The sequence below is a fragment of the Scomber japonicus genome, chromosome 19, assembly GCF_027409825.1.
Source record: "Scomber japonicus isolate fScoJap1 chromosome 19, fScoJap1.pri, whole genome shotgun sequence".
In the NCBI taxonomy this organism is placed as follows: Eukaryota; Metazoa; Chordata; class Actinopteri; order Scombriformes; family Scombridae; genus Scomber; species Scomber japonicus.
Window position 1 is genome coordinate 24,582,446 of NC_070596.1, and position 14,643 is coordinate 24,597,088.

Below are 14,643 nucleotides of genomic sequence, written 5' to 3' on the forward strand. Positions count from 1 at the left end.
CTCTACGAACCGGAGCTCTTGAAATGGTAAAAGAGTCAGCTGTTTGATTTTTTTTTTTTTTTCTCTTTGTGACAGTGTCAGAACCACAAAGCACGTCACTGTATGTAGGCCCTGTCCTCTATTTGATCTGCTTCATGTCATTTTCCGTAGTTATTAACTGGGCGTCATCTGTTTCCTGTTTTTTTTTTTTTTTCTTCCCCCTGAGAACTGCAATAAGTCATGACCCAACAATGACAATTATGATTTTACAACCTGTTGATACGGAGAGTACACACCATGTGACTCAGATAATCCACTGTACTCACTCACTAATAGGTAACTTATGTCACAGACAAGGTGTGTTTTTGTTCTTGCTCTGATTTTCTTTTTTTAGAGCTGAATATCAGAGTTAACTTCTAGCTATAATTAGCAGATATGTTGTATGTATTCAAAAACACAGCTCATGAGGGGATTCACACCACAATAAAATCCAAAAAGATACAAAATGAAAGAATATCTATGTGTATGTGGAGAGTATTGTGATTTTAGGAAAAGTAAAAGTTTCAACTTCTGTTTGTACCAGTAGGCATTTGGTTTCCGTGCCAACTCAGGGTTTGAGGAAAGAAGCATTAGCTCAACCACAACTACCACTGCCAAGATGTCATTTTCATAGTAATAATGGCCTTGCTTCCCCCTTAAAAACGTAAGAAGGAAGTCAAGGGTTGTAACAAGGAAGGGAGAATGTTGGCAGAGTCGAGTTGAAGGCTGAGTGGTTATAAAGTTGCTGTAGAAGCGTCGGCTGCTTTCTCAGTAACCTTTTAACATTTTCCCTGAAATATGAGTTAAACATTGAAAAAGGTTAAATGCATAAATAGTTAGGCAAAGTTAATTTTTTTCCTCTAATGGTGACCAGTAAACTTTCCCTTTGGCCTTTTATAATGTAGCTGGATTCTCTGTCCATCTTTTAAATACATTGTGATATTAAATTGAAGCTTTTGTTGTTTGTTCGATGCTTTAATTTCAATCCGGTTATATCTGAACAACATTTCCAGGTATTAGTGATTCATTGTTGCAGGGTTGTGTTGGGAGTTTAAGGGGTTAACTCTTGAATTTCAAGTTCTTCCACAAGCTCATTCAATTTTATTGGCATGCATCATGTTGTAATTGCGCCATCTTGTGATTTAAAATTGTACCTGCTTGAATTTAACACACTGTGGGGTAAACTTAACAAAGCATTCATGAAAACACTAACAAATTACCCCTCATCCCGGTTTTCTTGCTTTTTATTTCAGACATACCCAACTCTGACTCGGAGAGCTTCAATCCGGCTCTGTGGGAGGAACAACGCAAGCACCGAGCTCAGGTGGCGTTTGAGTGTGACGAGGACAAGGATGAGAGAGAAACACCCCCGAGGGTTAGTATCACACATTTGTCTCTGTTCACAGAATTGGGAAAGGCAAAAAAAAAAAAAAAAAAAAACAAGGACACTTTTGTGATTGAAGTTTGGGTTGTGTTTTTTTTTTTTTTTTTTTGCAACAACCTTTAATGTAAAATGTCCCTCAAGTCCCATTTTCTACAACCTTTTAACTAAAATATTGTTGGAGGATTGCTAGTTGCATAAATCTCATTACTCTAAGTTTGTATGATATTGAATGCACCTCATTCTCCATGTATGTAAATCATCTTTCAAGCTATTTCACATCTCTTAATGCCCTTCCTTTATATAGTTTTAATTTGCATGCATTGTACTCTTCCAGGAGGGCAACCTGAAGCGCTACCCTACACCATACCCAGACGAGCTGAAGAACATGGTGAAAACAGCCCAGTCCGTAGCTCACAGGCTGAAGGAGGACGAGTCGAGTGACGAGTCCGGGAAAGATCCAAGACCGATTGAGGGGAACCACATTGGCGTGCAGGACGTGGGCGTTAAGGTCAGCTTCGACTAAAATAGATTTTTTTTTTTTTTTTTCACTTTCTAAAGAAATCTGCACTTTCACTTCTTATCTGCTTTTGTTTAACCGGCTTTTAGTTCCCACCTTAACAAAACTACATATTCTACAATGCAAGGGAAAGGAAGTTTTTTGTGTTTTTTTTTAAGAAGCAACCAACCACATGGAGTGTTTTTGAGCAGGTCATAGAAGCCCCTTGTCCCAATGGCATGGCATCAGACATGGAGCGCCAAGTGTCATGCACCCAAAACACCTCTGCACCAGAATCAAAAGACACTTCGGAGTCTTACAGCTCTCAGAAAGCCCCGCTCAAATCTTCAGAGGCTTCTACGATGAACCATGAGGACACACTGGAGGTACTTTTTAAAAATATATATATAATTTCTCGATTTTTAACAAACAAGTGCATTATAAAACTTCAAAATCTAAAATGCATCATTAAAATACAACTGATGTCTTTCCAGGATTCTGAGGAGCTGTCAGATGAAGATGAAATGAAAGTCGCAGAGATGAGACCGCCTTTAATCGAGATCTCCATCAACCAGCCGAAAGTAGTGACTTTAAGTAAGGACAAAAAAGGTAATATAAAGGAAAGAAATCATGTGTGCATCATTAAAATGTAAATGTAAGCTGATATTAAAATGTATGATAATTGTGATTAACAGATGATGGGAAAGACGCTGACTCCTTGCTTGATGACACAGTGGCCAACAGCAACCAGAACAACAGTAACTGTTCGTCGCCGTCGCGCATGTCCGACTCTGTGTCTCTGACCACAGACAGCAGTCAGGACAACTCTCTGTGCACCCCCGAGAGAGAGGCAAAGATGCCCTTCCTGCCAAAAAGCCGGTCAGTATCATTAATCCAGATGATAACATAAAATAAATGTCTTCACCTTGTCATCGCTACAAAATCTGATGCATGTGTTTCACCTCTCCCCTCGATCTTTGTTCCAGGCAAGAAGACGAGAACATGAACCAGCCCAGAGACACCACCCCTCTCCTCCATAATGGTAACGGCTCCGAAACGTCCCTTCAGGCCCTTCTGAGAACCCAGCAGAGCCCGCCAGAGAAACTGGGTGATTACGACCTGTCTATGGAAGCCAGGCTAGCATTCATCGAGAAGGGAATAAACAACGGCATGGGAGACACCTACACCAGGTGGGATCAGATCAACATGAACGTGTCCAAGCTGCCAACTGACAACATGGTAGAGCTGGATGAGAACGGTTCGGTAGCTCAAGAGGACTTAGACGGCAAGCAGGGTTTTAGCAATGACAACATGGACCATTTACAGAATGGAAACCAGCAGGTCATTGACTACTCTCACTGCTTGGCTTTTCCCCAGACTATTGATGCAGAGACATCTGCTGTGCATGTGGCCTCGACAGGCGTGACAGCCAGCAGTGACATGTCTCTGTCTCGTAGCACAGAGGAACTGTCTCCAGAGAAAAGGTGCCATCCCCCGCAGGTGATGAAGGCTCAGAGTGTCAGCAACATAGAGGCGGGGGGCATGAAACTGTTCGCCTTTGATGGTGACAGCGACGCCCACGAAGCAGCAGCAATGTGTAGGATGACAGGAGCCGGCCCGGGGCCCGGAGCTCAGGGCCAGAGCATAGTCAGGAGCAAGTCTGCGTCGTTGCTCAATGACCAGACTCTCCAGGTCTATCCTAGCTCTTCTGCATCCTCTTCAGACCTGCTCTCTTCCTCTAGGCCTCCTGCCAGCACAAGCAGATATCAAATTGCCTCCAGCATGGCCATGGGCATCCCTCCCCCCCAGTACAATGTACAGTACACAAGCAGTGCCATGCCGAAAGAAGGGTTGTGGGCCCAGAGGACGCCTATGCCTCCAGAACACCAAGGCTACCTCCCTCCTCCTCCCCACTCATTAGCCAACACCAACTTCTCAAACCGTAATCAAGCACCTTACCTGCAGCCCCAGCAGAGGGGGCCTCCCATGGGTCCCAAACCCTCGGGGGACATGTGGGTTAAGGACAGACTTCTCACGACTGGTGGCCAGCCTCGGAGCAGCACTCTGCAGAGGCAAAGCAGCACCTCCTCCACAGCCTCCGTGGCCTCCATGGGAGACCCGAGGCGCATGCAGCTGCCCGAGGGGGAATACATGACGTACAGGGACATACACACCCTCGCCAGGGGCCCGCTCGCAATGAGCCAGGCCATGCAGAGGCCCCTCTCAGCTCGCACTTACAGCATCGACGTACCCGGAGCTTCCAGGCCTCACAGCGCCAGGCCTCAGCCCCACGAGCTTCCAGAGAGGACCATGTCTGTCAGCGACTTCAACTACCAGCACAACAGCCCCAGCAAGAGGCCCAACACCAGAGTGAAGTCTGAGCACTCGCTGCTGGACGGGCCCGGACAGGTGGGAGGAGGAAGGGTGCCAACTGATTGGAGAGACCAGGTGATGCGGCATATTGAGGCCAAGAAAATGGAAAAGGTAAAAAAATATGTTGAAATGTGATGTATCCTCTTAATTATATTGTTATATTTTTAGGGTGGAACCAATGTTTAAACAGTGCTGTTGTACTCCCAGTGACCTTAGCTATGGCCAGTAGATCACACTCATGGGATAAACAGTGTAACAACCTTACACAATACCTAAACTCTGCTATTACATGAATTTTAAAATACTTTCCCGAATGTCATCACATCATGTGAGATGGGAGAAGGTGAAAGTTTTGTTAAAGGTTTGGTTCACACAAATTACACAGCTTTCACATCATCTAATTAAATATTAGAGTCCTAAAGGTATTGTTCAGAGTGGCAGTAGCCCTGAATAATATCTCACAGTCAATAGTTTTTACTACTTTTTAAACTTTTTTGGAAGAGACATTGTATTTTTGACATATCCATATTAAATTCTCCATTGTATTCCGAGTGGCAACACACTAGATACTACTAGGAATAAGTGAGGAAATACTTTGTTTTTTTAAATTTGGGTGAACCATTCCTCTTTTTATTGTGGAGTTAACCGTTTACCAAAACCCTACTAACCCAGCTGTTTGCTCAATATTTCTGATTCACTGCATGTTTGTCTGTTTATGCTGTAAACTTGTTTTGTGTCTCTTTATGTCACCATCACTCATTTGGTGGATTGCATGACCGCCGCTGACGTGTCTCTATGTCGGTGTTGGATTATTCCATATCGTCCCTGTCTCTGTTCAGAACGCGCTGTCTCGCTCCTATAATTCCAATAACGCTCCGCTGAGCTGGTCTCACTACAGCAGCTGTAGGGATATGCATGCCAGCCAAGGGTCCCTGGTGTTTAGTGCCAGGGACGGACAGCCCTACGGAGCTCTGGGCTTCTGTGTGAGTACTGTGAACTTAGTTGTTAGCTTCTGCAGCTCATACTAAGCCAGAAGCTTCCAACACTTGATAGTTTCACATCCTTTAGAAGATAAGGAAATGTCTGCCTCCTCTCTCTCTCTTAGATGTTGAAGTGATCACTGACCCCAAGAAGCCATCTTTCACTTGTACTTTTATAGACAAGTGAAAGTCTCTACGTGTGTGTCTCACAACCACAAACCCCTTTCTAGTACATGTGATGTCTTCTCACAGGAAACTAAATAAATATGGATGTTGTGTGTTTATGTGTAGCCCCTCCTCTATTTAATACACTTAGACTTGTTTAAAAGGGGCCTACTTATTTTTTTGTACCATCATCAAATTGATTTAGCAACAGAAAGCTGGATTTAACTCATCAATATTCCCACAGAGCTTTGACTCAATTCCAAATCTGGTGAAACTACTTTCTCACAAAACTTTTTTTTTTTTTTTTTTTTTTAGGTCAATCTCTTCCTAAACCTACTCAACATTTATATCAAAGCAAAATGAATATAATGTATGGTACAAAACGCCCCCCCTTTTAAAATCCCACCCACATTTTCTTTAACATCATAATCATCATATCCGTGCGTTTTCCCCTCCACTCCAATCATCCTGTCTCAGCAATCATGATTTTTCTTTTTCCTTTAACGCCTCCTCGAATACTTTTTTTTTTTTTTTTGCTCATTCATCATCTTCACTCCAACATTCGATCGCTTCAGAATCACTTCACACCCTCTCACTTTGCGTGTCGAGATGAGAACGGTGTTTTTTGCGGAAGGTAAGTGTGCATCTGAGTGATCTAGAAAAGTGCGTATTAGAGTCTGTAGAAGAAGAAAAATAGATTTGACTAAAAGACGTCATGAGAGTGGTGTGTTACCCCTTCCCAACTTAACATTTAAGATGGACTTTTATCGTCAGGAGGCTGGTATTTAGAATTACACGGTGCTTAGCGTCTGAATAGAAACTAAGTAGTTTAAGATAAGATAAACCTTTATTAATCCCCTGGAGGGAAATTCAGGTGTTAACACAGCAGCAGCAGCAATGAGAATGAAACACAGGAGAGGTACAGTTAATAGTCCAGAATCAAACCAAGATAATAATGATTAAAAAAAGATAAAATAGGGGATATCTGTACTGAACATTTATCTACAGTCTATCAATAAATAGTCTCAGCCTGTCAAAAAGGAATATAAATGATTGAATATATATGAATATATGAGTCCAAGTGCAGCAGAGTGCATGCAGGATTCAGAAGTGAAGAGTTAAAAGTTCTCATATGGGGGTCAAGCTGTGGTCTGAGGATGGAGTCTGTGGCTGAAGGTGCTCCTCATCTTTGCGATTTCATGATTAGAGGGGATGGGAGGGGTTCTTGGGAAGGGTATCCAGCTTCCTAATCATCATTCTCCCCTCTTCAACCACGTCCAGATTACCCAGTGTCACTCCGACTGCAGTTATCCCTCCTCACCAGCATGTTCAGCTCAGTTTTTTTTTTTAAATCATTTTAACCAATTTTGTCCCTTTTCCTCACCACTAAATCAAACACCCCCACTGCCTGATGTCAGGAAGCTAGTTGTGGTGTCTTGTTGTAAATCAGTAAATGTGGGTTGGGTTGAGCCGAGTGTTAATCATCACTGCTTTCTTCCCTTTTTTCAGGATGATGTGTTTGGTCCCCAAGGGCAACAGAGCTACACCATGGACCCCCACAGAAAAGTAGGTTTAATACATAATATATGATGGGATGGGAAGACTTTTAGCTGCAGAGCAAAAAAAAATGTGGTTCTCTAATTTTTAATGAGGTTCCAGTGAAATGACTTTGCTGTGATGTGACAGATCTTGTTTTAAGTAAAAAGGAAATTATAATACTGGCACGAAAGTTGACAAAAACAAGAAGAAACCATGTGTGTGTTTTCTTTCTTCAAGGTGCCTTTGATGAACGGACAGATGGGCCCTTCTGTTCGTCCTCCTCAAATGAGCCAGGCGCCGATGGCCCGCCACCCATCCAGAGAGCAGCTCATTGATTACTTGATGCTGAAAGTCTCTCATCAGTCCCAGGGGCCCCCACGCATCCCGCAGGACCCAATGCAGCAAGAGGTGAAGGATGGTGTTATCTGCAGAAACACTGAGTTGCTGAAAAGTGTATTTCAGCTTAAGTTTAATTAAAGGAGTAGTTCAACATTTTGAGAAGGGAAAAATACTTGTGACTTTCTTAAGATTTAGATTAGAAGATCAATACTCTCTCATATCCATCCATTAAATCTGAAGCTGAAGCCACTTATCTTAGCGTAGAACCTCTAAAGCTCACTTAATAAGAAGTTGTACCTTATTTTGTAATCTGCACAAAAAACTAAATAACAGTGAAAGCCCTGCTGCCAGCCAAGAAATGGTAAACATCACCCTCCGTAAAACCACATTTCTCTCATTTTGTACTTTGGTTTTTGTCCCCTATGTAATGTTACATGTCAATTAGTGAGATTTAGAGCTGCTGGTAGGCAGATTTTAACTTTGGACAAAGCCATGCTAGCTGTTTCCCTTTGTTTCCAGTCTTTATGCTAAGCTAAGCTTACCAGCAGACACATATGAGACTGAAAGAGAGTGAATAAGCATATTTCCCAAGTTGTTAAGCTATTCCTTTGAGGGCATTTTTAAGTCTTAAAACATGAGAATTTGATCTCCAGCAGAATGTGAATTGTTTTTAAGGTCATATGATGATTCACATGATCTATATAAATGATGCATTTCATAGGAATTCAGGAAACACCCAGTCCCCAACTTCCTATTGTGGTTTTTCAAGACTTGCAAATTAAAATAAGGCAATAAAGGGTGAATGACTGCGAATTAATGTCTCATGAAAGTATGTGGGTGTGTTTCAGATCCGTGTGAAAGTGGAGAAGAATCCGGAGCTGGGTTTCAGTATATCAGGAGGAGTAGGAGGCCGGGGAAACCCCTTTCGTCCAGATGACAATGTAAATTTGCCTTTTGTTTTTTGTACTCAATAGGACACCTCAAGTTTCTCACAGAAATGTTGTTTTTCTGAACCTCCAGTATAACTTAATGTGTGTGATTAATGGAGTATTTTCCATTTCAGGGTATATTTGTGACACGGGTCCAACCTGAAGGACCAGCATCCAAGATTCTTCAGCCTGGAGATAAAATACTTCAGGTATCATGCTGCTTTTACAAATGTCACCTTCCTTTCAAACTTCCTGTGATGACTCTGCAGGATTTTTTTCATGACATTGACCAAATTTCTGTCTTTCTTTTCACAGGCAAATGGATACAGCTTTGTGAATATCGATCACGGGAACGCAGTGTCCCTCCTGAAGACATTTGCGACCACTGTGGATATGATTATCATTAGAGAAATGCAAGCATAGACTCAACTGAAACTGACCTCTTTAAAGAGTTTTTTTTGTGAGGGGCGGCACAAGAGGAGAGAAGAGAGTAAACTCGTATGTTGACTCTCATATTTTTATACGCAGAAGAAGAGACTGATCTGCTCATACATGTTGGGACTATTTATAGTAAAGATATTCAGAGCCTCGATTTAAACATGGGGAAAACCACTGAATGTAGTGGATTAAAGCGAGACGGTGGCAAACATCTGCAAGTACGAGTCCTCAAAAGGCCATCACTGTGGTATATATATTTTTATACAAAAGAAGCTGAAGATATGACCTGCTCTGATGCAAATAATTACTGTGGTCTCTGTACAGATCATCTTTTATTTCTCTTTCTTTCAGTTTTTTTTTTTTTTGTTTTTTTTTTAAGTCCAAAACTCATTTACTCCCCCCAAGTCATGAGTTTTATTTCTGGTGATGGACACAAACTGACCACTAGGAGGGGCAGGGTTCCCTCTCTTTTTTTCATCAAGTTTGCCTTTAATTTCTTTTTTTTTTTTCTTTTTCTTTTTTTAAAGTCAAGATGTTGAAACCATTTTCTGGTCTGCCGTGCGTTCTTATATGGAGGACAGTGTTATGTGCTTTTCAAGTGGAGACGAATGTAGATCAAGGTGGTGTTTTGATTATTTTTTTTGTTTGTTTGTTTGTTTTATGGGACAGATTTTTTTTTTCTATCATCTTTTGCAAGAGTTGAGAAGAGGAAATCATTCACTCCCCCACCACCCCACCTGACCTCACCCCCCCGCCCTTCTTGCTTCCATAAACCTGTGAATACCCTCCAGCACTCCAGCGTACAGACACCTCTGTCCTCACAGCAACTCAGCTGCTGCTTGGCATATCACATAACCAGGCCCCTCCCAAAAAAAAAAAACCCAAAAAAGGATCCTTCACTATATATAAATGGATCACAACTTCTCAAATGTTGGAAAAATGCAGTCTGCATGTGATCGTTTTTAACGAGACTGGAAAACGGGATGGGAATTGAAATATTAGGGGGAAATATAAATGGAGTAGAGATGTTTTTGTGTATTTGCTTTCAGCAGCCTTAATCTGTTTCTGGAAGATTTTTTGTTGAACCAGAGGAAAGAGATGTGGCGGTTGTTGCTAGTTAACCAAAGCAAGTGTAGGAGGAATTGGCGGACAAGAAGGTAAAAAGCAGGAGTTAGAATTATATCAGAGTAAGAGCAGGTCAACATTTCAGATTTCAGTCATGTGTTTTTATTCTTTTAAAAAGCTTCATCTTTCAGGCAGTAATCGACGAATTGTGTTGCAAAGGTTTCAACGTCTCAGTTTTCTTCTTTTTTTTTCTTTTTTTTACATGGGAGAAGACCACAGTTTGCCTTTTGTGTCTATGAAATATTTTATCATGCATTTTACTCATCATGGCTCACAAGGCAGTGTTTCAATCTTTTTCTCTTTTTTTTTTTTTTTTTTTTCTTCTTTGCTGTACAGAGAGTTAAGTTGGGAGAAGTAAGTTGTCAAGTGCCATAGACCTTGAACTGTTTGAATAGGGGAGGACCTTTTGACCCCAGCACCCAAGCAATATTCACATATTCACAACCTTCTGCGTACATTTGCAGCATAACGGCTTGAAAGCAATATTTTAAAGCCTTTATTTTCATTCAGAAACATCAGATAGCATTTTTTTTAAAACAAACAACACAACCTTTTAGTAATCCCTGATGATTTTACATGATTTTTATATTGTAAAAAGAATCTTTTTTTGTAATGAAATTGCACAGGAAGTATATAAAGTAGTGCTTAAAGGAAAAAAAAAATCTCTGCATTGTGTAAAAGTGAATGTTTGTGTCACTTTGCCCAAGGCTTTTTACCGGCTTCTGACTTGAGTCTGTTGCTTAGAAGAAAACCACCACTCCTGTTGTTCATTCGTGCAAAAATAATCAATTTTACACTGATGAAAAAAATAACTAATTCAGTCAAAGCTGCTTCTCAACATTGTGTCAGAAGGATATAAAAAAAATTGTGTTTTTAAAAGGTGATGTTGTGTCCACTCGGTGTGATTTTAAATTTTACATGTACCCGTCAGTTGCATGAAATCAGCCTGTTAATATTCATTCACTGGTAGATAATTATTCAGTGAGACGTGTTTCCAGTAGAAAAATGGAAATGATAGATCACTCAAAAAGGTAACAGCCCCAGTAAATTCCAGCAGTACATTTGTGATCACCGAATTTGTTTTTGTACAATTATTATAATTGCATTTTATCTCACAGGTGTTTCGACAAATTGCATTCCCTCAACTTTTCCCACAGTAGATTGTGTCATCTGCTGTACTCTTCCTGTATGTAATAATAAAGATTGACACACATTTTATGCTTGCGGCACTGTCAAATTGAAATGAAATGAAAACACTGTGGTAATTTTATCCCTTAAAAAAAATATTAGTAGTACCATTATGTTAAAGGTAGCTGTACCTGTAATTTTTAAAAAGTGAAGTTTAAAAAAAAGGCTTAAAATTGGGTCTTATTCACAGGCAAATGATAATATAATGTGCATTTCCCAATAAATTTTCACACCACGTATTGTATTTTACACAGATGAAATTGTTGTTTATATTGTTTTTAATTTTGTTGGTGATTTCTGTCAATTTTCTTAAGAGTAGGGGGGAAAAAATTCTGGGAGTTACGGTCACTTTATATTCATGGCAAAAAATAAAATAAAAAAAGTAGTCTGACATTTTTAGACAATCTAGGGAGATAACGTTGTCACATTCTCTTCATCCATGTCAGTCTGTTTCTTATGCTCCCGTATTGTTCTTATTTATTTAGCAGTCGTCTGTGGATTTTAGACCTTACTAATCAAATTGTAAATACTCTAAAAATTAAAGAAAAAAACATCAAGAAAATAATTAATTCATGGCATTAGTGACTTGAGATTGTAAAACCAGCAATAAATTGCAATGCAGAGGCACCCGTTTTAATGTATAGGTAGTATTTCTAAGGTTTCTCAACGAAACGGCCACAGTGAGATGATGATTGATATGCATTTATCCAACATTCCAGATTTTGTATATATTACCTGTTTCTGACGTAACCTGTGTTACAGTAAAATAAACTAATGCTCTTTAACAAGGATTCTTTTGTCTTAATTTCATCTGAGTTCATATTGAAAGGATAACAAAACTACAATGACTCTTATTCTACTATTAGTGTAGTAAATGAATAAAACTGTGTGTGTGCATGAACATGTCTTTCTATCATTTGGAGGACCAATTTCTGTTGAAAACCAGCGCTGTGGGGACATTTCTGTGCTGTGAGGACATTTTGGTCAATCCTCGCAACATTCAGGTTTAGGACTTGGATTGAGGTTAGAATTGGTTTAGGTTAAGTTTAAAGTAAAGGTTGGATTTAAGCATTTAGTTGTGATGGTTAAGGTTGGAGTAAGGGGGCTAGCAAATGCATTATGTCAATGAGTGTCCTCACAAGGATATAAAAACAGACTTGAGTGTATATTGATGATTCATGATTCACTTTATTGTCATTTCACTGAGTCATTTGCATACACATAATGAAAGGAAACACTGTTTTTCACCAGTTCCTGTCAATGCATTAAAAATAGAGTAATAAATAGGTACTTACAATGATCATATCTACAATAAAAATCAAATATTTGAGACTATGGGCATGCAACAAAACATGAAAAACACAATTTAGCAGCAGCTCAGAGTTGAGAAAAAGGGACACATTTCAGACTAAAGGCCAGTTAATTGGGGACAAAAGCTGTGACCCTAATTGGTTAAACGCTCATTTTTGGGTCATGGGTTGAAGTTTGGTATTGTTAGTCTAAGTATTGACCCCAAAGGTGACCTAGGTCAACGTGTGTGTGGGTGTGTTGAAGCTTCATTAGGATGCAGTCATTAAATTAGCAGCAAAGCACCAATAACACAATAAAACCACAATCCAAAGTTTAATTTTCTCTCTTTGGTAAATAGCTAAAAATCTAATAACCTAATACTGTGCACGTTTTAGGGACTTTTAGACGCTTAGGTAGTTATCCATAAAGCAATACAACCAGAAAGGCATCTGATCAGTCCCAAATTTATTCTACAGCATAACAATGATAAACAACCGCAAAACAGCTGGAGTAAAAAAAAAAAACAGTTTTGATTGACAAGAAGAACAAGGAGTCCTGTCAGTCACAGATGCCTAAATCCACAAAACTGTGACAACTTCTCCCAAGATGCTTTGCAGTAGGCAACACGCTGATGTTTTAGACACTTTGAAGTGTCCTGTTTTCTCCCACAGCGGTCTGCTTTATTTACACACATTTAATTAACTTTAATTGAGTTTAGCAAACTGAAGGTAGACTAAAATGGTGAAAGCTAAGAAAAGTTTGACAAGGCCTGGGTGTGAGATAAACTGCCACCCACAGAAATGAAACCTTTTGGATTTTGGCCTCTGCTCTGGCGCCACCTGCAGGTTGAACTGTACACTTTTTTCCCTCCTAGTAGCCAAGAATCTTTTCTCTCTCTCTCTCTCTCTCTCTATTCTTCATCTGTTGACATTTAATGACCACTCCTTCCTCACACAGCTGCCAGCATGTAATAGATTTTTTGTATACACAATATTGTGCAAACACAGTACTGCACTTTGTAAGATTATGATAAGAAGGTAGCAGTATTAGTCTTATTAACGTATTATAAATCAACTTTAGGAGCATGTAAAGTAGTTTTCTAAAATCCTTATATCACCCTTGATTGATTCCTTCTTGGATTTGTGTGTTGCTAGAAAACTGCTAAGTGTGTGTGCGGACAGATTTCTCTCTGACGTGTTTCCCACCTGTCCAATGTGACTTCCTTAAATCCCTGAACTTTAATGGACTGTTGGATAGGTGGGACTTGTGCTCAAATCTGGAACACAGACTGATATAACAACACCTGTTCTGGGTTTTACTAATCTTATCAAAATAACTCAGTGTACCTGTTTGATATAAAATAAAAAGGCTCCAGGTGGCAGATTTGTTTATTTTTTGACACCTGCAACCGATTCACTGTTTAAGAAGCTTAACATTAATCCAGCATGACTGAAGTTTGAAGAAAAAAATGCTCCACATACAGAATCGCTTTAGAAGTTTTTATTAAATTTGACAGAGAGAGAGAGGAATGTGCTTCAGTGTGTTCACTGGACTGACTCGGATAAAAAAAATGAGTTGAGTGATGATGCTGGTTGACACTTTATCCACTCTAAGTTGACACAGAAATGGCAAACACACAGGAAGACTGCCAACCTGTAATATTGTAATATCGAAAACAAGTAATGATAATTAATCCTTCCCTTTGTTCTGCTGTCACCATCTTCCCGAAGATGAATTACACTAATGGATTATGAAGTGTCACAGGTATAGGTTATCTGAGTCTAGGACACACTTATAGGCTAATTTCTACTCTATTGGATTAATGTAATTGTATTATAATTAAAGAAAGTGTGCAGTTAGAACGTGTCGATACTAACAATGACTGTAGTGCTTCATTGGAGACATCACACTACTGCTACATTAACCTATTTTCACCTGTAAACACTGACATTTTGACCACAGAAGAGTATTTTATACTGATATGGAACTTTTTTGATGAATATATTAATATAGAATATGGCCCAATTTAGTTAACTTTCAATACAAGTCAGAGGCTTATCATACTCATCGTTTAGTCCACAGTGAATGGTTGCAGCTCAGGTGGCAGCAAAAGTAAAATAAGTGGTTAGTGAGACAAGCAATATTTGAATAACTGGGTAATGATACATGGAGAAACGGCTCTGTCTTTATGTTAATATTTGAAGTCACTTTCCATACAAGTCAGAAGCATATGTACTTATCTTTTTGTCCACAGTGAACGGCAGTAGCTCAGGTCGTTGAGTAAAAGATAGGAGGAGAGAGATAAGAATACATTTATTTATATAGCACCTTTCAAAACAAAGTTACAAGTTCTTTACAATAAAAACAGAAAGTGCAAGT

General features: G+C 39.6%; 1 protein-coding gene across 3 annotated transcripts in view; it reads left to right on the plus strand.

Moving 5' to 3' along the window:
• erbin (erbb2 interacting protein) overlaps positions 1-11,748 on the plus strand; it is a 61,878-nt gene extending 50,130 nt beyond the window's left edge. Inside the window, exons 16-27 of one of the 3 annotated variants that reach the window (XM_053339733.1) lie at positions 1,272-1,393; positions 1,737-1,910; positions 2,111-2,284; positions 2,393-2,507; positions 2,594-2,777; positions 2,885-4,382; positions 5,111-5,254; positions 6,926-6,982; positions 7,193-7,363; positions 8,143-8,235; positions 8,358-8,432; positions 8,539-11,748. In XM_053339733.1, coding sequence (XP_053195708.1) covers positions 1,272-1,393; positions 1,737-1,910; positions 2,111-2,284; positions 2,393-2,507; positions 2,594-2,777; positions 2,885-4,382; positions 5,111-5,254; positions 6,926-6,982; positions 7,193-7,363; positions 8,143-8,235; positions 8,358-8,432; positions 8,539-8,646 — 2,915 coding nt within the window. In that variant the 3' untranslated portion in view covers positions 8,647-11,748. The remainder of the gene's footprint in view (positions 1-1,271; positions 1,394-1,736; positions 1,911-2,110; positions 2,285-2,392; positions 2,508-2,593; positions 2,778-2,884; positions 4,383-5,110; positions 5,255-6,925; positions 6,983-7,192; positions 7,364-8,142; positions 8,236-8,357; positions 8,433-8,538) is intronic. The other 2 variants (XM_053339732.1, XM_053339731.1) reach the window with 2 other exon arrangements.
• The last annotated feature ends 2,895 nt before the right edge of the window (positions 11,749-14,643 follow it).